Genomic DNA, 21598 nt, shown 5'->3' with positions numbered 1-21598 from the left:
TGTTGAAATATTGAACCCAGTGTTTTCATTTTCAGAGGCCTGGGGAAAAATTATGTTTCATATTTTAAAAATAAACACTGCTTTTGCAGAGGTATAAATGCAGACCTATAGTATCCAGCACACCTTTGCCTCTCGCCTTGTTTTCAAAGCTTTAATGTTGCTTGTGTGCCCCAACCTCTGCTAGTGAAAATATTCACCTGAAATGTATTTATCTTTCTTTGCTAATTAGCAGCAAAATGACACAGAGAAACTTTATATTTTCCTCAGCAAGAACAGCCATAGAGACTTCATTTATGGAGGGCTCTGAATGATCCCCATTCATGGCAAGCAAGTACTGTCTGCACCAATAGGGCCTTGTATGCATGGCAGAGCAACGGGCAAAACCCCATCACAGATGGCTGGAGGCAAAATCTCCAGGATTTTACGCTTTTTTTTCACTTTGTTCCCTACTAATCGTAAATGTGTGCGTGTACCTCTATCTGTTTTGTATATTTGAGGGACAAATGTGGCTGTGTGCATATGAGCACACAAGTGATATCAGTGCGTAGGATTTATGCCTACTTACACCCGTGTGTGTATAAACACATCCACAAAAAGCATGACTGGAGGAGACTTACGTCTGCATATATGTCACATACAAGTGTATATATATATATAAGCACACACATGCAATAATGTATGTATTGCATGTATTTTCATATATATATATGATATATAAGCATTCATATGTTAAGGTTTTATGCAGGGCTCTTTGTACATGCACATGTATATGTGAAGGTCTGCGTGTGTTTTCTACACTAATCCATGCTCATATTTTGCAATTTTCACGTCCTACACAGTAGCCCTTTTAATCCCAGGGGTTCCTCTGAAGTAGGAACCAAATGAAACAAGATGCCACCAAGCTTGGAAAAGGGAAGGTGGCTCCAGACCTCAGTGACAGAAAGATGTGAAATGGGAGCAAGAAAAAGTTCAGGTGAAGCATTTGCTCCTCCAGGCTAAAAATTTCCAGCCAGGTCCAGAGAGGCTGGAAAGCATGTCCCTGGCTGTGTTTGTGTGTATCTGGGATAGCAGTGGGTCAAATCCGTGCTGATTTTGCATGAAAACACAGCCATGTTTTAATATTTTAATTAACACTTTTAATGTTGGAAGAGTTAAGAATAGTCTGGCAACTGCACTAAGGGCAGGTCCTTTTCTTTCCTAATCAAAGAGCCCTTCTCTCCGGGAAGTCTCAGTCTCTGCTGAAGCACTTTTGGAGTATAGAGAGACTGTGAATAAGGGAAGGGAAACCATCCTTTGAATTACAGGTAGTTTGCCATGGCACTGCACTAACACAATGCAGATGCAATGGATGAGTGCTCCAAGGGTGCAGCTGAAAGGTGAGCAAAGACTAATCCATCACAGTGGAAGGGCTTTAATCAGCTGACAGCAGTGTAATACTGCAGTTAATAAAATGAAAATAGATGCACTGCTTTGTGATGGATCCATCATTAAATTCATCTTACTCTAGTACAAAATCTCCCTGCTGTTCTTCCATAAAGAAGACATTGGATTTCTGCTCACTTGCAGCATCATCGGTCTTATTTGTTGATTCAGATTATTGGCTTCTTGTGGCAGGAGCTGTATCTCCCTCGTGTGTACGGACCTGAACGCTCCGCTGTTAAAAATAAATCAAACTTATAATCTGCCTGTCTATCCTGAGTTCCTTGTCTATTTATCTAGTTTAGACTACTGACTTCTTTCTCCCTCTCTCTCCCCCTGCTCTCCAGCACAGGGGCACAGCCTTATAGAGAACTGACTGTTCCCCGCAGGAAGAAATTTGTTCTCCATCCTGCATTTCGCCTGTGCCTGCTCAAGTCTCACTCTCCTCTTCCTCTCCCCCTTCCCTCGACAGGGCTTTAACCCACAAATTAAGGCAGGGAAGCAAAGCCCCTGGTCCCGCAGGCTGGTTTCCAGCCCTGCTCTTGGCCAGCATGAGGACTGAGCGATGATTTGTGCAACTGCATCCCCCTTCCCTGCATCCCCCTTCCCTGCATCCCCCTTCCCTGCATCCCCCTTCCCTGCATCCCCCTTCCCTGCATCCCCCTTCCCTGCATCCCCCTTCCCTGCATCCCCTTTCCCTCCGCCGCCCCCTCCCCAGGCTCTGCCGCAGGAAGGACACGAGCCTGACACACCGCAGGGCGTTTGCTTACAGTGGCAAAGCCCAGCAAATGCAGACGGGAGCTGGTGATTGACAGGCTAACCCCAGTTCCCCAGGGCTGGTTTCACTGGTCCCACTGTTACGGTCCCAGATTCCCCACATACCGTGCCCTTGCGGGTCCCTTTATAGCCTCCCATCCCCTTCGCCGAGCAATGGAGCCATTGTGGAGGGGCTGGGGGCCGGCAGGGCTGGACGTCCACCTCCTCCCCACCTTCGTGCAATATTTTCTCCCAGTTCTTCTCGCTTGCCCCTCGGTGCCCCCCCGGCACTTCACACGTGTCAGGGGCTGGCCCCATGCCTCCCCGAGGAAGGGCAGGTTAATACCTCCGGGCCAAGGCTCCTGCTTGCCACTCCGCATCCAGCCTCCGGCTCCTCCGCAGCCATGGACAGGATTTTCTCCGCCGTGCTGCTCTCTTTGCTGCTTCTCCTCCAGAGCTATGGAGTTTGGGGGGCACCTCCGCAGCCCAGAGGTAAGTGGGAGCTGAGCAGCTCCTGGGGAAGCGGGGGGGTCTGTCCCCAGCTGCTGGTCACCAGCTGCCTAGGGTTGGGACGGGTTTGTTGGCAAGGAGAAGGATGAAGCAATACCCAACATCAGTCCGGGAAGCAGAGGAGCTTTCTCAGGTGTTTTCCCAAGGCAGTAAAACCTGGAGATGCGTTTCCTTCTGCCTCTTTCATTGCTTTAGAGTAAAAGTGGGATGCTGTGCAGAGGTGGCATCAGGTCAGCCCTAGCCCCGGCACTGCAGCAGCTTTGGGGCTCGCTGCTTCAGGCTGGAGGAGGCTCCCCCATGCCCCCCGAAACATCTTCTCCTCGGTGCAGCTCTGCAGAGGGCTGGCTTGGCCAGGAGCTCGCGGAGGACTTGGCCAGACCCCCCCAGCTCTGGTTAACCTCACCGAGCAGGAAGGTCTGGGCCAGGTTCCTGAGGCCGGGCCTTCCCTAGGTTTTACTTCAGCCGTCCTTGAGCAAAACCCGTCTCTGTTTGTATTTCAAGTGGGGTGTAAAGCAGCCAGGTGGGAGAGGAGCCGCCCGCTCTTTGAGGTTGCAGGGTGCAGCTCCAGTGTCTCTAAATCCTCGCTCGCGATTCGTGTCAGCAAGTGCTGGACTCAGAAGGGAAGGGCTGGAGGCCTGGTACCGAGGAAATATCTCTGCCAGGGGCAGGCTGTGGCTTATGCAGGGGAGTTTTCTGATATACTGACCAGATTTTTCTTACTAACTTGGAAAGGGAGAGTTATCTTTGCTGTGGAACCACTAAGCACTACTGAAGTCAGAAAACTGAACAGAGCAGCCATTCAGCCCAGCCCTACTGTGAGCCATCACTATTTCTAAAATAAACATCTTTTCATCCTGAATTACTAGGCGAGAGTCGTGTTCTCTTAATCAATAGGGGAAAGGTGCCCTAAGAGAGATTTTCTGCTAAATCAGTGCATGAAGTTCAGCTATTCCTGAATAACTTCAAGTGTGGACATTTTTAAAACTAGAGGAGGATTTTACTTCTGGTTTAATTCTGCTTTAAAATAAACTATGCTGAGTCAAGATGTCACTCGGAACAAGCGTGCCTGACTGTCACCTCCTGGAGATAACGCAGGCCTGTCCTGCAGAGCCAGATGTGCACAGCAGCTGTGACCAGACAGGCTGAAATCCCAAAGCTCCTGATGTCTTATAACTTCTTTTTTTCTCTTCATTTCCCTGAAATATACTTCACTCCCATAAAAAGAGGTTTAAAATGTTATTTAGAGCAAAATCACAGAGCTCCTATGCTAAAAGAAAATATACTTCAAAACTTCTATAGGATCCAATTGTTCCTAAGGGAAAAATTAATTTTGTTCCTTGGTTTGTCCCTAAAAATGGATGTGATGCATTAGCTACAGTGGCAAAGGGGAATCTGTAGTTTATTTCTGGAGGAGCTGATTGCAGGACCTTGAGCCTTTCTCTGTATCTTCATTTATCTCCTGTAAAATGGGCATAACCAACCCCCGGTAAAGGGATTTGCAGTACTGTAGAAAATGGACTGCCATCTGAGTTTTTCCTTCCTCTGCAATGAATTATTATGGCAAAGCAAAAGTCACACGTATAGGAAAAAGTTCTATTGCATTTTAGTCAAAACTAGAGCATCTGATGAAGTAACCGCTGCCTGCTTCTCTTCTACACACAGCATCATTTAGAGGGACCTTTTCTGGGAGCCAGAAGCAGATTCAGCATTAGTGTCTCTCAGGAAACTAACCTGATTATATTCTTTATGGATATATCACAGGGTATTTATTTTCATGTGTCTTAAAGACTGAAAGCCACATTAGATTTCACACTGAGGACCAGCTATAATATTTATGCCATAATTTGGAACAGATTTGTTGGCCCAAAAGCTCACATTTAAAAATCTGCCCACAGAAACCTCCTTCATGGTATAACCTATATCATCCCTCTCTATGGAAATCAAATATTAGCAGAGCACTTGATATCCCTGCAGAGACAGGCTAAATGATAGGAAAAAAAATAATAATATCAGAATGTTATAGGTCTGGTGGGGAAAATGGGGCAATTCATTCAGAAATTCATAAAAAATATCAGTCCTTTTTATGCGTTGCCACAGCTGAACATTAAGATGGAAAAAAGCATGAAAGTGAGAAATTAAAAAAGAAAAATATTAGTCAGCTGTTTGCATTGCTAATGTTTCCTGTTTATCCATTTATTTTTTACAGTGGACACTCATGCCTTACTATGGGCTTGTAGAGATTAACTATCAATGATGTGGTTCTACATCTCTGCTGTGTTCTCCCTCACCAGCTCAAAGAAACAAAACCGTGCTGGTCTTTGCCGTGTTACAGAATTTCCTTATTAGTGCCACTAGCTGAAAAACATGAGACTGGATTGTGTAATGCTCGTTAGTTAATCTGGGACTCTTGCTTCACAACTGAAACTGAACTGCCGAGTTTAATGCTTGCTTCTGGTCAAGCATGACAAAGGCGCAAGCTCATTAATTAACGTCCATGTGGCTTGCTTATACATGTCCGAAACGCGGTAACTTCTTTTGAGACTTTCTTTGATGCAGAAGCGCGTATAACGGGCTCCAGCTCACAGCTTTCCTCCTCCCTCCGTGCTGCTGTGAGTGAATTAAGTTTCGTGTCGACATTAGCGGCAGCCCGGTGTTACAAGTGGGCAACCTGTTCCCACAAGCGCAGAGCTGGTATCTCATCAGCTCACTGCTGTAGAAGTACATGTTGTCAACCGGTAAATGTGTTGTTCTTCCAGACATTTTTCTGTGAAAGGGAAAAGAACATTTAGAAACATTAGGTTAAACAGGTCTCAGTGGGCCTCTCTAAGAAAAGGAAAGAAAAGATTGCAGCTTGCGGGTCCTCAGCTGTAAGACGACTTTTTTTTTTTTTTTTCCCCTCTTGGTAGATTTTTCTCTTCTTTTTCTTTTATTTTTCTCCTCCCTCCTCATCCTTTCCAGGCACCCTGTGTCGAACCAAACCCACCGACTTGGTGTTCGTCATCGACAGCTCTCGAAGCGTGCGCCCACAGGAGTTCGAGAAAGTCAAAGTCTTCGTGTCCCGGGTGATCGAGGGACTGGACGTGGGCCCCAACTCCACGCGGGTGGGTGTGATCAATTACGCCAGCGCCGTCAAGAGCGAGTTCTCCCTCAAGACACACCAAACCAAAGCCGGGCTCCTGCAGGCGGTCCGGCGGATAGAGCCGCTCTCCACTGGGACTATGACTGGCCTGGCCATCCAGTTTGCCATCAGCCGGGCTTTCAGTGACTCAGAAGGGGCCAGGCTGAGGTCTCCCAATATTAATAAGGTAAGGAGATTATCCTTTGCTTGGAAGCTCCTTCTTTCACGGGGCTCACTCAGGAATGGTTGGAAAAATCAGAGAGGAGGAAAGGTGATTGTGTGGGACGACACTGAGACATCCCTGAGATGTTAAATGCTTTGATTGCGTGGGGCGCAGAGTTGGCCAGAAGTTGCTGGAGTAAATTTAATCCGGCTTCACCAGCTCTCCTCCCTGACTGGAGTGTCTGTGCTGTGGGACATGGCTCCCGGCTTCCAAAACATGCCGCCGTGAAATGCTCGTTTCAGCCAGGTTTCCTAGGCCTGAACGTACTAAGATTATCGGTCATCTTCCCCAATGCACTGTAATAAAAATGCTTCAGAATCCACCATGGTGAAAAGTGAGACAACCTTCTGAAAGTTTCCTTTGAAATGGGCCCTTTCAGCTGCATATATAAAGCAAAGTGCTGTTTCTGTATCCTCCACTGCTCTCACAGTTCTTCGTAGGCTGGCTAATGGCTATGTTTTCCTTTCTGGGTGTTTCCTTCTTGTACACTGGCTTTAATGACTATTTAGCGTTTAAGGCTGTGGTATAAGATCAGATTAATTCCACGCCTGGCTCCATCACTGCACCTGACACAGTTTCCCTGCTCAGGAAGCTCACCCTTTAAAAAAAATGCTCTACAGATAGCTCACTCACCCCCTCCAGATTTGGCCCTGAAGGCAACCAGACCTCAGCCCAGTGACAGTCATCAGGAAAACTCTCTTCTGAGCATGTGGAAAATACATATTATTTGCAATATATGTTTTATCTAAACATCGTAAATGAACCTCCTAGGCCTTTTTGTCCTGTGCCAGCTCCGCTGGCTCTCTGCTATAGGACCAGACCAGAAAAATAAGCAAAGGCTTTAGCAAGCAGAGAGAGCTTTCCACCAGCTGGACAGCAGCCCAGCTGTTGGAGCGAGGAAGCTTGGGATTTTTCTCCTGATTACAACATTTTTGGAACGTCGGACGCTTTCCATTTCCCTTACTGCTGGTAATGCTCTAGGGAAGGCAGAGCAGTACATGGAAAGATGCCCAGGGATGGCAAGTCAAAAATAGTACTGAAAATTTTAAAGCAGGCACCTATAATGATCTGTCAACTCCAAAAAGCAGCATCCTGAAGGCTTTACTGGACTGGAATTCACAAGACACCCCTGAAAAATGAGACCATCACCCCAAAAGATGACTCAATTAATTTTCTTGTGTGCTCCTTCACCCTGTTGAACCACAGGCAACTTGCAAATGTGAATGAATCCATCCTCATATTGTCTTTCATTATGGGGCACACAGTGGGGAAATTATCTGTATTTTAGTCTAAATCTGGCTTCATACAACAGGAAGAAAACCAAGAGCGATAACCTGAGAAAATTACACCTCGAGAAGCTTTCCCTAAGTTTCATTGGCAATCAGCCTCAGCAAAATTCATCTGACCAGCCATCACGATCACATCACTCCCTGAGCTTAGGAGTCACCGACTGCAAAATCCAATAACCCAGCTCTCACAGGGCAGCTCAGGGGCCTGATGGCTTTTTATTCAAAAGGAGTAATGTTTTTTGCTTGTCAAGTGGTTTGAGGTTCACTGAAAGAAATCATTGCAATATGGCAAGGCATTATTAATATTCTATTGTCATTAATTTTTAGTAAAGAGCTTTAAAATCCTTTAGGTGCAAGACTAATTGTTCTCATTCAACTACTTCAAAGAAATCAAGTGTGGAATCAGCCTTTCACTCAAATCTGCTGTTTTTTGGAGGTACAAACAACTTCCTGCAGCTGCCAAGGTGTGTTTTGCATTTCCCCACTTCCCCAGCGGCAGCAAGCGTGCCACCAGCCACACGGCAAGGCAGCAGTGGTACAGGCTGCCCACTCCCACCGCTTGCAGGCTTTGGAAAAGACTCACTTCTCAGTGAGCTCGGGGCTGCCCACTTTCTCCACGGACCACTTAACTGAAGAGCTGTTTCAGACGTTGCATGCAAGAGATGTTTTCCTCCAGCGAAACCATTCCAGGAGAGATGAAGGGAAGGTGGTAGCTCCGCAGCAGAGCCCTCTTGCCACCTCGCCGAGAGCCCAGCTTGGCCAAAGCACCCTGTGCTGGGAAAATGTGAGCAGAGGGGGGCTGCAGGTCTCCTCTGAGAAGGATCATCCATGGCCATATACGAACAGTGACTTTCTGTCCAGAAGAAAAATGTTATGGGAAATGTTCTTCTTTTCTGGGTATTGTTTAGCACAAAACTAGGCAACTGAACCACAACAACAACAAAGCTATCTGGGTGATAATATCTATTTCTGCTTTTCAGAAATTCTTAATATGATTGAAATGCAAAAAAAAAAAAAAAAAAGTTAAACAAGAACAGAGAAAATGTTTCGCCTTCCACAAAAAAAAAAATCCCAACAGTTTGAATGCCAGACCACTGAAACATTTCAGTTGTTGAGTATTGACAGACAAAAAGGCCACTTACTTAAAGCTTATTTTTTTTCTCCATTAATTCTTGGTCAGTACTTCCAGACCAAAGTGTCGGAAAGCATGACAAAGGAAGTCCAGCAAACTCTTTCCCTTCTTTGACCTTCTTGCTTCTCAGGATGGCCCCATCATCTGCTGGGATGATGAATAGACCACGCAGTAATTTAGGGAGGGGAAGCTTCCAGAAATGCTGGGCACAGTCCTTGTTCCTTCACACGGCAGAAATCCAGCAAGACCCTGTGAAAATTGGCGCTAGGATTTTCAGCCACGTGGGGCTGGCCAACGCATCACAAGATCATTTAGTCTTGCTGTGCTCTGTGCAGCAAATGTCACTGCAGGATGGGGAAAAGCACTATTTGTTTCTGCAAGAGCTCAGAGTAAACTCTCTTTATACCTCTATCAAAACTACAGGGGTGCCCAATTACTTTTATCTTTCTTTAGGAAGAACAACAAATAGGTTGTCAAATTGATGAGAAAATCAGGGGCTTATTCAGCTTTCTTCCCAATTCCCCTTTCACTGCTGTTACAACATTCATGTAATACTCTGCGTAATGAGACATAGCTCCCTCATTAGCTGCTGGATTGCCTACACGGCTGCCCTGAAATATGAATATCTAGGGATGCCCGTGAACACTCCAGTGTCTTAGTTAACTGAGAATAAATTGTGTCACGACAACATGGGGGATTTCTATATGAGAGAAGTAACACAAGACGGAGATTCTGGATCCAGAAAGTAAGGAATTCACAGAAAGAAAAAAAAAAAAGAAAGGTGGTGTTAAAATGAATAAAAATTTGACCTCAAAAAGCAAAAGTTTCTGAGTTTCCCTAGGGAAAAACTGCAGATCCTGTTGAGCTATTTGGGACAGAAAAGAGAGTTCACCCTTTCTTATTTCTTCCCACACGGCCACCAGCTGAGCCCAGCACAACCTCTGCTGCAGGCGTGGTGGTTGCTCCTTGCTTCTGACCCGCCGTGCTCTTTTCCAAACAAGGCACATATCAGGACTTCCAGTTTTTTTAAATGAGACAAGGTCATAACACAGAGAATTACAGAGATCCTGTGACTGAAAATCATTTGGAGGTAGGTTTAAAACAAAAGGATGTGATTTTTTTTCTTGCCTGAACTCTCTGCCTGAAGCTGGCAGAGAGGGCAAAGGTCTAGAGGGGGAATCCTGAGAAAAATCAGGATTTCCTGATTATCAAGAGATATATATAAATATATACAATAGCAAAATCACTTTAAATTTGTTTCTATTTCTCACACTCTTTCTGTAAGCACCTGGTCCTGTCCACGCTCCCAGAAAGTCTCTCCCTGGCTGGCTGGTGCTGGGTCTGACTCCTGTTACAGTCACTTTAGCCATAGGCTTGCTGCTAAATTCCCAGTGCCAGACTCTTTGTGCCTCCAAATTCTGTTCTTTCCAAATTCCAACAGCAGGCCAGAAAGCAGCATGGATATTGATTGCACTGTAGATTTTCACACGGATCCGTTACGAAAATCTTTCCCACCAGATCCAGATGTGGATGCTGCTGCCGGACATCTCCTGGGTTGTATCTGGGGCTCAGGCCTATGTGGAGGTTCCACCCTGATGTGAAGAACCCAAGGAACTGATTAAACGCGGAGAATCACTTTACTTAGACAGGGAAGTGCCAGGAGGACACGGAACACCTCTGTCCTGTGCCAAACACTGCAAGAAAAATACACAGCTGCTGACCGAGACCTGTTCACAGGGCAGAGCTCCTCGCAGCTGCGACTTGGTGGTACATCTTGTTTCTGACAGGCTTTTGCTGAGCTCTGACTGGCAGCCCCATCTCAGAGCTGCTCAGCCCGCTGCTAAGCCAAGGGCTCTCTCTCCTGGCAGAAAGCACGACTGCACGGCTGCTGCTCCTGAAATAGCAAAAATTGTTCCTCTCGGTCAGTCTGTGTTTGCCACGTTCATTCCCCTGTACGAGCACTGACAGCTGCCACAGGTGACTCCTTTCTTATTTTGGTCATGAGCAAAGGAGAAATACTTCCATGTGTTTCATTTATTTATTCTCTTAGAAGCATTCAATTGCAGAATCCTGCTGTCCATGATTTTTTTTTATCTTGTAGCCCTTAGGAAGAGCGGATGAACACCTGAGCTTGCAGCCCTTCCCCAGACTGAAAGTTCTGCATTTTTCCAGGTTCACCCATCTTTTGTACAGAAGGAAAGCTCTGAATGGGCAGCAGGTTAATTTAGCATTGCAAATGCACTGGGGCAGATGAGTGCAGCGCTCAGCCATCCCTCTGCAGACGAGTGGGCAGAGGGCAAGGAACCACAGCAACGTGGCCAGGGCCCGGTGGGAACAGGGGGCAGGGAACCCCCCTCCTGACCTTACAAAGATGACTCTTCTCCCACGCAAGGGTGCAAAACAGCCATCATGCTGTCCCAGCTGAGCAGCTGATGGGTCTCCTGATTTCATCTTCAGAAAGACAGAGAGCATATATGGCCTAGAGGACAACAGCAAATACCACCTTGGTGACCTGACGATAGCTCGCTCAAACCCATTGGTGCTGCTAGACAGACTTTTCTCTCTGTTTATCTCTCTCCCTCTCTCTATATTTTTTTTTTTTTTTTACTGCTCATTATGTTTCTCCATACTGCATTACATCCCAATTAGTTGCTTGGGACTTGACAGCGGTGTCACAATAAAACAATTGTAAGGAAAAGTGGCAGGAGCAGATGAATTGCCAAAGAATGGAAATGAAGGTTCTGTGACAACGTCGCTTATCAGAAGAAGAATAAAGAGGAGAACAGGCAATCTAGCAACAGGAGCAGGACTCTTGGCGGCTTTCCACTGGTTTAGGGTGTCACCATCCATGGTGACATCCAGTTCCCACTTATATCAGCTGTCATTTTAATGCTGATGTTAGTAGGGGTAGGATTTCACCACTGCTTTTTGTGGTGGAATGGGAAATCAGAAATCACGCCTGGCACTGACACATGGTGTGACCTTACACAGATCACTTCCCCTCTTTCTGCTTCAGTTTCTCCATCCATAAAATGGGGAAAAGCCTTAACCTCCTTAGTTTACCTTACTCCTGAGATTCCTAGATCGACAAAGATGCTACAAAAGTCCCAGAGGTGCCCTTAGTGTCAGCTGGGGGTTCATGAAAATAGTTAGAGTCTGGCTTGAGCATTAGTTTGCTTATGAAGAATGTAACCATTACTTTGGTTTCCTTAGGGCCAAGATGCGCCAGATGTCCCTTAATTAAAATAGTCAGGTCCACGGCAGTTTAACCTTTCCAGCTCAGGAAGAAACAAACTGCACATGAAAAGAATGGCTTGTGTGATCTCAGGAAGAACAGGAAGAGGGGGAGGAGGCGCCATTTCCTTTTTTCTTTAATTTCAGAAATGTGAACCCTTCTTTACTAATCCAGGCTGTTCCACAAGCAGTAGTGATGCTGAGCCCATTTCACACACACACCTGGTCTCTGCCCCTCTCTGTGCAGGTGGCGATTGTCGTGACCGACGGACGTCCCCAGGATGGAGTGCAGGATGTGTCAGCAAGGGCCAGAGCAGCTGGCATCGAGATCTTTGCCATCGGGGTCGGCCGGGTGGACATGCACACCCTGCGGCAAATCGCTAGCGAGCCCCTGGATGACCACGTGGACTACGTGGAGAGCTACAGTGTTATAGAGAAGCTGACCCACAAGTTTCAAGAAGCTTTCTGTGGTAAGTCCTTGCCACAACCCCTGGGTTCCTAGCCAAGAAGTGCAAGTGGCTGCCAGCAAGCTTTTCACAGAAATGCCACATGTGATCATCCTTCGCCCATCTGCTTCCTTTTTCCAAGGACTTGGGTCTGCAGAACCAATCAGTGTGGCAGAGAGGTGCTCTCTGAAGTTGCTTTTCAAGAGTCTGAGGCTTTGTTTAGGGAATTTCAGGTTTTGTTTACAGAAGTCTCCAGGCTTCATTTGCACCCAAGAGTTTGTACACATATACTACTTGAGGCAGAGAAAAAGAACCTGGAAAACATGAGCTTTAAATAGCTAAAATCATTGCCCTTATGTTTAAGCCTAGCTGGGCAGTGCTGACGATCTGGCTGGTAATGTCCCCTGCCAGTATCTTCTGAATTCCCTGTTAAGCAAGGGCTGGTTTCACTTGCCTGCTGGAGACTGAGCCCCCTTTGCCTGATTGTGCTGTTATTTTTGCAAGCCCTGTGCAGCAGGAAACTCTCCTGGTTGGTACAGTACCTAATACCTATCTGCATAGTATATAAAAAGAGCCTGACTATCCTACAAACACATATTCACTCCTACACGAACCAGTGAATGGAATGAGAGAGCTTTATTGCTTTCGAACATACCCAGAAGCTGTAGGAGGTGGTCTATAAATACCCGTTTTGTGTCAGCAAGAGTGGCCTGGGGGCTTCACACACTCATCCTGCCAAAGCACAGACGTGTGGCAACACTTTTTAAAAGGTGCAATACACCACAGTGCCTACGGCAGAGCATTGCAAACACGTACACACAGATGGACCTGTAAAACTCTCTGAGACTGACTTCTTCAAGAGGTGTAAAATTTCATGATTCAACTTTCAGCCTGCAAATGATGGGGGGAGCAGCTTTTTGTCGAGGAAAACTTCGTCCTCTGTAGGAAGGAGGAAAACTTTGAATATAAAGTGAGTCATATATTATAATGAGGTGTCACCACAGCAGAAGCTCATGAAAGAAGGGAACAAATACTACATACTAAGGGGAGCAGAGACAATATTCAAGAAGGTGGAATCCAGGCCATGAATATTCGTGGGAGTTTGTGTTGGCTGCCCTGGAGTCAGGAGTCAGCCAGAGACAGAGAGGCCTGAAAATGTGTTTTGAAGTTCTGGCATTGGTGTCATTCAAAAAGAGAGGGGAAAAAAATCCTTTCTGGGCCTCGCTTTTCGAATTTGTAACATGCAGCTGACAAAGTTCTCCCCATGGTAAAAACCCTCAGAGATGAATCCAAGGGAAGCACTGTGCTAAGGATTATTACAGCTAACAGACAGCAGCACCATATTAACTGCCAAGTTGGTTGTTATCATTCTATGCAAGCAGCTGCACAAAACTGTCCTTGGAGATGTACCCAAACACCACCTGCTACTGCAAAGCACAGCTTGTGGAAGCAGTGTGCACTGGAAGCAGGAGGAGCTGTGCAGCACTGTCCAAGCTGCTTCCCATAATGCTCAACAAACACATGAGAAAAAGGGAGACCTTTAATGATCCAGCTACTAGTTAGACTGATAAGATCTCTGTAGCCTTCAAAGAACTCAACCTGAGAGCCCAGTGTTACAGCCAACTGCATAGCTAATAATATTCCTAATTATATCAGCTACTGTTATATGGCACAATATGCAGGTGCATGAATTGGGAAGGCCAAAAGTACAAAATACATGTAGAGCAGAACACAAACAAATAGAAATAATGAGCAGTATCCCCTTAATTTTGAAAGGCTTCACACCACCTCCCATCATTGCAATAAAACCAGAAGTGCTCCATTTTCTGCACAGATTTCCCTGGTATTTGTGAATAAATTTGCTACAACCAGATTTGTTTAGCTTCAAATTTGTTTTCCATCATCATTGCTGTAGCCATGACAGTGCTGTCAGTCACTGAGCGCTGCTGGCTCAAACTGCAGCAGTTCAGCTTCTGTTTGCTCAGCATCTTATAGGAGTCAGATCCAGGTTAAGTTCAGCAGGCAGAAATATTTGTAAAGAGTGAATCTGAAAGTTGTATGTGTGAAGGTAGCTCTGAAGTGAATTCCAAGTATGTTTGGACATGAAGCCCATCCGGGAATGACAGCTGTGCCTGGCACTGAACTCACTAATCATAACTGTACTATGTAGCTGGGAAAATGGGTACTGGCCAGCCCAGATGGTAGTTTGGAAACCAAATCTCATCCCGTAGCTTTGGAGAGTGAAGTAGATTATGATATGCCCGACAGACAGATGGTTTTTGCCCTTGTTGTGGAGACTATTTCTGGTCCTGGCTGTGTCTTGGAGTCGGGAGACTTGTCACAATTTCTCCTTCCTTCTTATATCTCAATTACTATCCAAGAGTAATGACTTCCTGCTGCTTTGTATTGCTGCAGGGTGGGTTTAGTTATCACTCAGTGTATAGGATAAATATCATGTCTTCTTCATGGGCTATGTCGGCTCTGGGTTGCGAAGCCTTGGCAAGGTCTCTGATTTTAATCTGCACCTTTACTTGCAGTGGTGTCAGACCTGTGTGCCACTGGAGACCACGACTGTGAGCAGATCTGTATCAGCACCCCAGGATCGTACAAGTGTGCTTGTAAAGAGGGTTTCACGCTGAACAATGATGGGAAGACCTGCAGCGGTACGTAATGACTTTCATTTGCACTAAGCTGAGCTGCAATCTGCAGTGGGGGGGTAGGGATAAGCTTGAGACATGGCAGACATGTTCTGCTCAGAAAAGTCAGGGAAGGAAACCACAAATGTGAACTGTTGGTGATTTTTGATTGATCAAACATATTTCATTAGCAATAAAATGGTACTAGGTTTATATTCTCCTACATAATTAAGCAGTCCTAGTTGCTGTCTTCTTTCTCCCTCTTCTCACATTTTGCTTCAGCTTGCAGCGGTGGGTCAGGATCTGCCCTGGATCTCGTTTTCCTGATCGATGGATCCAAGAGTGTACGGCCTGAGAACTTTGAGCTGGTGAAGAAATTCATCAACCAGATCGTGGAGTCACTGGAGGTGTCAGAAAAACAGGCCCAAGTTGGCCTGGTTCAGTACTCCAGTTCTGTCAGGCAGGAGTTTCCTCTGGGGCAGTTCAAGAACAAGAAGGACATCAAAGCAGCGGTGAAGAAAATGGACTACATGGAGAAAGGAACGATGACTGGCCAGGCTCTGAAGTACCTCATTGACAGCTCCTTTTCCATTGCCAATGGCGCAAGGCCTGGGGTCCCGAAGGTGGGCATAGTGTTCACCGATGGACGGTCACAAGATTACATCACCGATGCTGCTAAGAAAGCCAAAGATTTAGGTAGGTCTACTGAATTCTTAGTGGTTTGTTTCTCCCTTGGACCACACACTGTATCTAGTATCAATCCAGGCATCACTCATTACCAGGTGTCTCTTACCTAGGATAGAAACAGGATACCATAGAGCAACTTTTCCCAGATGTTGCTTGGCTGTCCCTGCACACTTATACAGAACATGGAGCAGCTCTGGCTGGGGCTTCAGATGAACCTTGGTTTGCCAGCAGCTGCTTTTTGCGCCCACAGCTCCTCTGTGTCTTTGATCTAAGTCTGCAGGATGTCTCTCTGCTGGACAGAATGGGGTTTCATACATTTGTTACGGGATACACACTGGTGTATCTCACAGAAATGAGAAGGAAACTTCAGGGGAAAGCTGAGGATTTATCTGCTGTTATATAGTCAAATTCAAGTCACTATCAGTAGCACCCACAGTAAGGCAAAGACAACCAGCTGAGAGCCACATGGAGAATAACAAGAGTTGCAGGGCCAAGCGTGGTTTGGCTGTATCAGCCTTAAGGACTGTAAAAGAAAAAGAAGAAACAATAAATAAACAAAGCAGAAACACATATTGAGGGAGAAAATGTGGACTCTCTGCCCAAATCCTAGACACACCCAGACACGCTAATAAGAAATTTTCTTCAGTTTCTTCTGGAACATTAAAAGAGTACAACGGCTACATATGGATATATTTATATGTCTAAATACTGTCAAGTATATCCGAGATCTGCCCCTTTGCTGACCTCCTGCTGAACGAGTTCACAGTCTTCTGCCATCACTGTTGAATGGATACAGCCCATGTGAATACCTTCATGAACTGTTAAATCCTTCACTTCCTTTTAAGTTTGGTCTCAACCACTGGATGTGACTAAGGGCTAGCACATAGCCAATGCAGGTCAAGTACAAGCTTAGGAAAAGCTGATGTCTACAAAACAAGTTGACAGGTTATGTGGTTGTTCAGCTCTCCTAAAACAAAAGGTCCTTCTAAACTGCATGCATAGAAACAAGACTTCAGGCCTTGTTTCTTCCTCTTCATCCCACGCGGACATCCCCAACAGCTGCTACTAAGTGATTTCACTGGGATGAATAACAAGATACTTACAACTAGATTCCAAACACGTTCCTTGCACTGAACTTCTGGGAAAAATAAATGGACACAGTCAGAGGCAGAAAGACTAGGAAAAAAGGGGAGGAAAGGAAAGCATTACCAAAGTCTAGACCTAAACGTGGACAAGTAGAGACAAATATTTCTAAACAGGTGTTAAGTAGCATTATCATTCAAGTCAAGGGGAAAACTTGCAGTTCAATAGAAACTGGATTTAAACCAGAGGTGGCAATCAGTCTCTGGCAGTGAAGCACAATACCTGGACACATGTTCTTAACTCACAGTACGGGTTGCTCGTGATAGAAAATATGAGTTGCAATTTTAGAAAGCCATCCAGGTACAATTTTCCTGAACCCGCAGGTCTCTGTTGCACAGGGGACTTTGCCACTACATAGGCTGATAATGATGGCTGGAGGCTATTATGAAAACTTCCACCATTTCCTTTCGCTGTATCATTGCTTCCATATTAGTTGGATGCATGATGCTGTCAAGGTGTTATAATGATCTGTCCTTTCTTGTGTCTCTAAAACATCGTTCTTGGGGTGATAGTGGTCATTATCTGGATAATTCTAGTAAAACTTTGCCTGCAAAATGTTTTGGAACTCTGGGTGACCTGAAATAAGTCTGTAAAAGTAGAGGGTAAAGGAGTTAGTTTCCCGATTAACATCTGCAGAGTTTCAGGGAGGCTGGGGGTGCAGAAGGAAGGCAAGGATGTAAACACTAATGGGGATTGGTGCCTTAGCAGCACGATGCTCCACGGCTGTCCAACTGACCGGTTCTTATTGCTCGCAGGATTTAGGATGTTTGCTGTGGGAGTCGGTAACGCAGTGGAGGATGAGCTGAGGGAAATCGCTTCAGAACCAGTAGCCGAGCACTACTTCTACACAGCTGACTTCAGAACCATCAGCAACATCGGGAAGAAGCTGCAAATGAAAATCTGCATTGGTGAGAGTGGGGGACTTGGGAGAGAGGAGGGTTTAGTCGCAGCATTTAGAGAGCAACAAGGCCTAGAAGATTGAAGCAAAAGGACAAAAATGCCCCTTCAGATGATTGTTACAAAGAACTCTCCATTCTCAGGGTATCAAGTTTGCAGATTACTCAGAAAGGTCATGAGACATCTGATATTTGGGTGGTTACCTGAACCCCAGCCACCCACAAATCTCAGGCATCTCATCCTCACTGGAGGAGCCCTCTATTTTGTCAGATTCAGATTTTTGGGGCACACTTTAAGCATCAGTGGGTTTTCAGGAAACTGGAAGTCCAGGAAAGACTTTTTGCACAGAGCCTGCCCTATATAGCAATGAAATGTGAGAGTCTCTAGACAACTGAGCTTAAAGAGAGAAGTGATCAGTCAGACAATTAGAAGGAATGGTATTTTGATTTCATTTGTGTTTGTGATAAAGAATATAAGATTTGCTTTATTTCACATTTCAGTAATTTTTAATTCTTTTTTTTTTTTTTTGTGCCACTTAACACTTCTTCTTGATACTCTGGTCCACAGAGGAAGATCCATGTGAATGTAAATCTATTGTGAAGTTCCAGACAAAAGTAGAAGAACTCATCGATTCATTGCAAAGGAAATATATCCTTTGGAAGCGGTCTTTGTTCAGAACCTAGTGGGCTGGGCCAGGCTTTCTGGAGGGACCAGTGGGGAAAGCCTACACATGGGGAATCTTAGATACATGGTCAGAAAGCTGGGAAGTGAGACCCTGGGGTTCTGATAGTGTCTACCAGGAAGAGTCCCTGCACCAGAGTGCAAGCTTCTGGCCTGACACAAAATAAGGATAGGCTGAAAAGAGTAGAGCCAAAGCAGAACATGCCAACCCATTGCTGGTCAGTAATGAACTGCAGGCACCAAGACCTAGGTCAGTTTTTAGGAAGATGCTTAAATGATGCCAATGAGAGAAGTATGGAAGCACGGTTCCTGCGTGGGATAATGCTGCTGCCTCTGCGTGCTGCAGGTCCTGCAAAGCAGGCGAGAATGTGAGGGCTGAGAGCAGCAGCAGCTAACGCTGGACTGTGAGCAGAAGAAAACACCGGTGCGTGCATGCAGCTGCTAAGACGTTAAAGCTCCATGGATGGGATTCTTTTTATATGATGGTAAATGGCTACCATGCTTGCATCTGAGCTGGCTACCTGAATTTCTCCACAGAACTGGAGGGAAGGAGGGTCATCTACAGCACAACACTTCTGTCGATATTGTTGGTGGTCTGGATAAAGTCAGGCAACTTGCATTGTATAGGTCCAATTTTTCTCAGATGGCTAAGCCTCCATCCTGAGGGACTAATTCCCACATAACTGCTCACTGCAAACATCTCTGGGGAGGTGGGTAGGATCCCACCTGAACTGAGTTTTTGGGATGGTATTCTGCCATGCCGGGTTCTGTCACATTGCACAAAGGCCAGGAATAAGTGGTGGGAAGAGAAATAAGGAAAAGCAAAACAGATGTGAGTAAGATTCGACCTTCTCTTGAGGAAAGGAATTAGTGAAATGTTGGAGCAACTCACAACAGGGTTAGGGACAGTCTTCATTACATACCATTTTAAAAACAATGTTCTAATTTACACACATTTCTGTGGTTTGTTATGTCAGTTACACAGTATATTTTCTCCTCTTTAAGTCAAATTGAGTGAAATCCGTGACTTCTATTATGCAAAAGGTCAGAGTAAATCAGCAGTTCTCACCCAGCGGGTTGCCGCTCCCAGGCACATCACGAAAAGCAATTAGTGAAAAGAGCAGAAAATTGCGACACGGTATAACTCCAGGAAAAGCACCCTGCTCCACTCTTCATGCAACCCATTCTGATCCAGGTCAGGAATTCTCTGTCAACCTCTCAAAACACACTCCAACCATTCCTGTATTTTTTACTCTTCTTTTTATAGTGTTTTATATAGGTGCATGTGAGTATGTGTGCATGTGTGAATGTTTTAACTTCAGTAAAAGTTGGAGAAAAAAAAAACAAAAAAACCAACACACAACAAAACTGTTCAGCCTGAACAGTTGGAGAAATGCCAGAGAGATGATTTTTGGGATTCCTCTGCTACCTGCTCCCAGCCAGGCAGCTCAGGCATCTGTTCTGTAAGCTAGGGGAGGACTTGGGCCGTGAAACACCAACGTGCGTTGTCATTTCTTCTCCTTAACTCTTGCTTACTGGAAGCTGTGGCAAAAAGGATTGAAGCCCTGGAGAACAAGATCATCTAAGACCCCGAAAGAGTATTATTTCTCTCCTTCCAAGTGTAACAAGACTAGAACTCCTTCCTTTGTATGGAGGGCAGCTCAGCCACAGGGCTATGGCCAGCTTGTATTTTTAAAAGAGTCTAGTCTACATGCATTTGTTTAAAAGGGAAAAAGTATAACAGTAGAGCAGACATTGTATAACAGGCAGAGCACTGTGCGTGACGGAGAGCTAGACCATGCTAATGTTCATTGCATCATGTAGAGTGCATATATAAAAACCTGGGAAGATTTGTTTTTGATTTAAAGCTTAATATATATATGTGTGTGTGTTTAAAGGTACTTGACTAAGAGTTCTGTGAATCCTTGCTGTGTTCTTCTGCATCTTTTGTTTCTATGCATGAGGTAATTTAATTTAAAAGTCAAAGTGACTTAAAATCAACTCAGATGCTGAGTGTAAAAAGTCAATCCTAGCAGTCGATCGTCTTGTTATTGTAAACATGAAGCATTTGTCTGTAAGTAGGTGAAATATAGTAATGGTCTCTAAGTGTGCATTGCAGATAAGATAGGATAGGATGCTGCTGCTAGTTGGGTTTATCCATAGCTACTGTAAAATACAGAAAGTACAAAAGCTCAGCTTTCCTACCTAGCAAATGCCCTCACAATGTTTCGATGAACTAGCAGCTGTCCAAGCTAGGCCAGTTCTGGTGAAGTCCTGAGATAACGTGCAATGAGCCAGTGGCCATGGCTCTGTAGATCAAAGGCAGTCCTGTTAACACCAGCCCCAGGAGATGTGCTCCTCCTCCTCAGCTCTCTGGTCTCCACATCCACAACTCAAGCTCCGAAGCGTCATTAGCACCTAAAACACAGGGAACTGTTGCTGAAGCTGCTGCCTGCTGATGGAAAGGGTGCTCTCATCGCAGTGGTGACCAGAGGCTCACAGCTCCTTCCTTAGCCCACACCCCTAAGCACCTTCAAAACCAGTAAGTTCATCTCAACACCTTTGGACTGCCTTTCCTGGACTCCCATTGCTGACAAGAAAAAAAAATAAAGGAAAAGAAAGTGGTGTGGGCCAGAAGCACCTAATGCTGCCTGTCTCCTAGAGCTGCAGTCTGGCTAGGAGAGGAGAGGAGAGGCCATGGTTATGCATGCCACGATGGCGCACCGTTGAATGTGAGCACAAGGGGTTGGGTTTGGAGGGGTTCTTATTTTTATTTTTTTGTATCAAAATATTTATACTTGAGACTATGTGAAAAGCTTTTCAGAATAACTTGGCCTGTTCAGAAATGAAACCATAGCAGATGTTTTCTGAGTAAATATTAAAAGTTTGCTGAAAATTTTAAAGGTGATTTTAAATGTATTTCTTTACGTAAGTTTGATGTAATTGCCTGACAACACCTCTCCATAGTCTTGGTGGCGGGTAGGAAAGCCTCCGTCTCAAGCCACAACCTTTCGTTTTAATGCTAGAGAAGAAACAGGTCCATAAAGATACTGAGACCCTTCTCTCAGAACAAAAATATTTAACAACAAAAATCAATCATCATACTCATGGACTTGGAGGAATAAGGCCACACGTTCCCAAGCATTATCTCAAGGACTACAGTCAGTTTTTGATAGCCAAACCTAGTTGTCTCAGTCAAATTGTGTACAGCTTGTAGATCCCGGAGTAATCCCTAGCAACTCCTGTACTTACAGGGATAAGATTTCCATTGTCTAATTATTCACATATAAAATCTAGACCTCTGAGCTTGAGCTTCTCATGTTGCATCTGTTTCTCAATAGAAATAGACACCACGGGGCATAATTGTCAGGATTGTCTAAATGTGCATGTCTTAGTGAGACAAAGCAGCACTGGAGCCTATTTCTCA

General features: G+C 45.2%; 1 protein-coding gene across 1 annotated transcript; it reads left to right on the top strand.

Annotated features, from left to right (window-relative positions):
* Positions 1-2264: 2264 nt before the first annotated feature.
* MATN1 (matrilin 1) lies at positions 2265-21378 on the top strand. The gene is made up of 8 exons (XM_080566554.1): positions 2265-2667; positions 5644-5990; positions 11929-12151; positions 14665-14790; positions 15046-15459; positions 17349-17501; positions 18058-18138; positions 19708-21378. Exons 1-8 carry the CDS (start codon positions 2580-2582, stop codon positions 19755-19757), a joined length of 1482 nt encoding a protein of 493 aa, XP_080422680.1. The 5' UTR covers positions 2265-2579; the 3' UTR covers positions 19758-21378.
* The last annotated feature ends 220 nt before the right edge of the window (positions 21379-21598 follow it).

This window comes from Anser brachyrhynchus (assembly GCF_964034855.1).
Source record: "Anser brachyrhynchus genome assembly, chromosome: 24".
Classification (NCBI taxonomy): Eukaryota; Metazoa; Chordata; class Aves; order Anseriformes; family Anatidae; genus Anser; species Anser brachyrhynchus.
The sequence above is the reverse complement of the archived record's forward strand: the minus strand, read 5'-3'. Positions and strand labels throughout refer to the sequence as shown.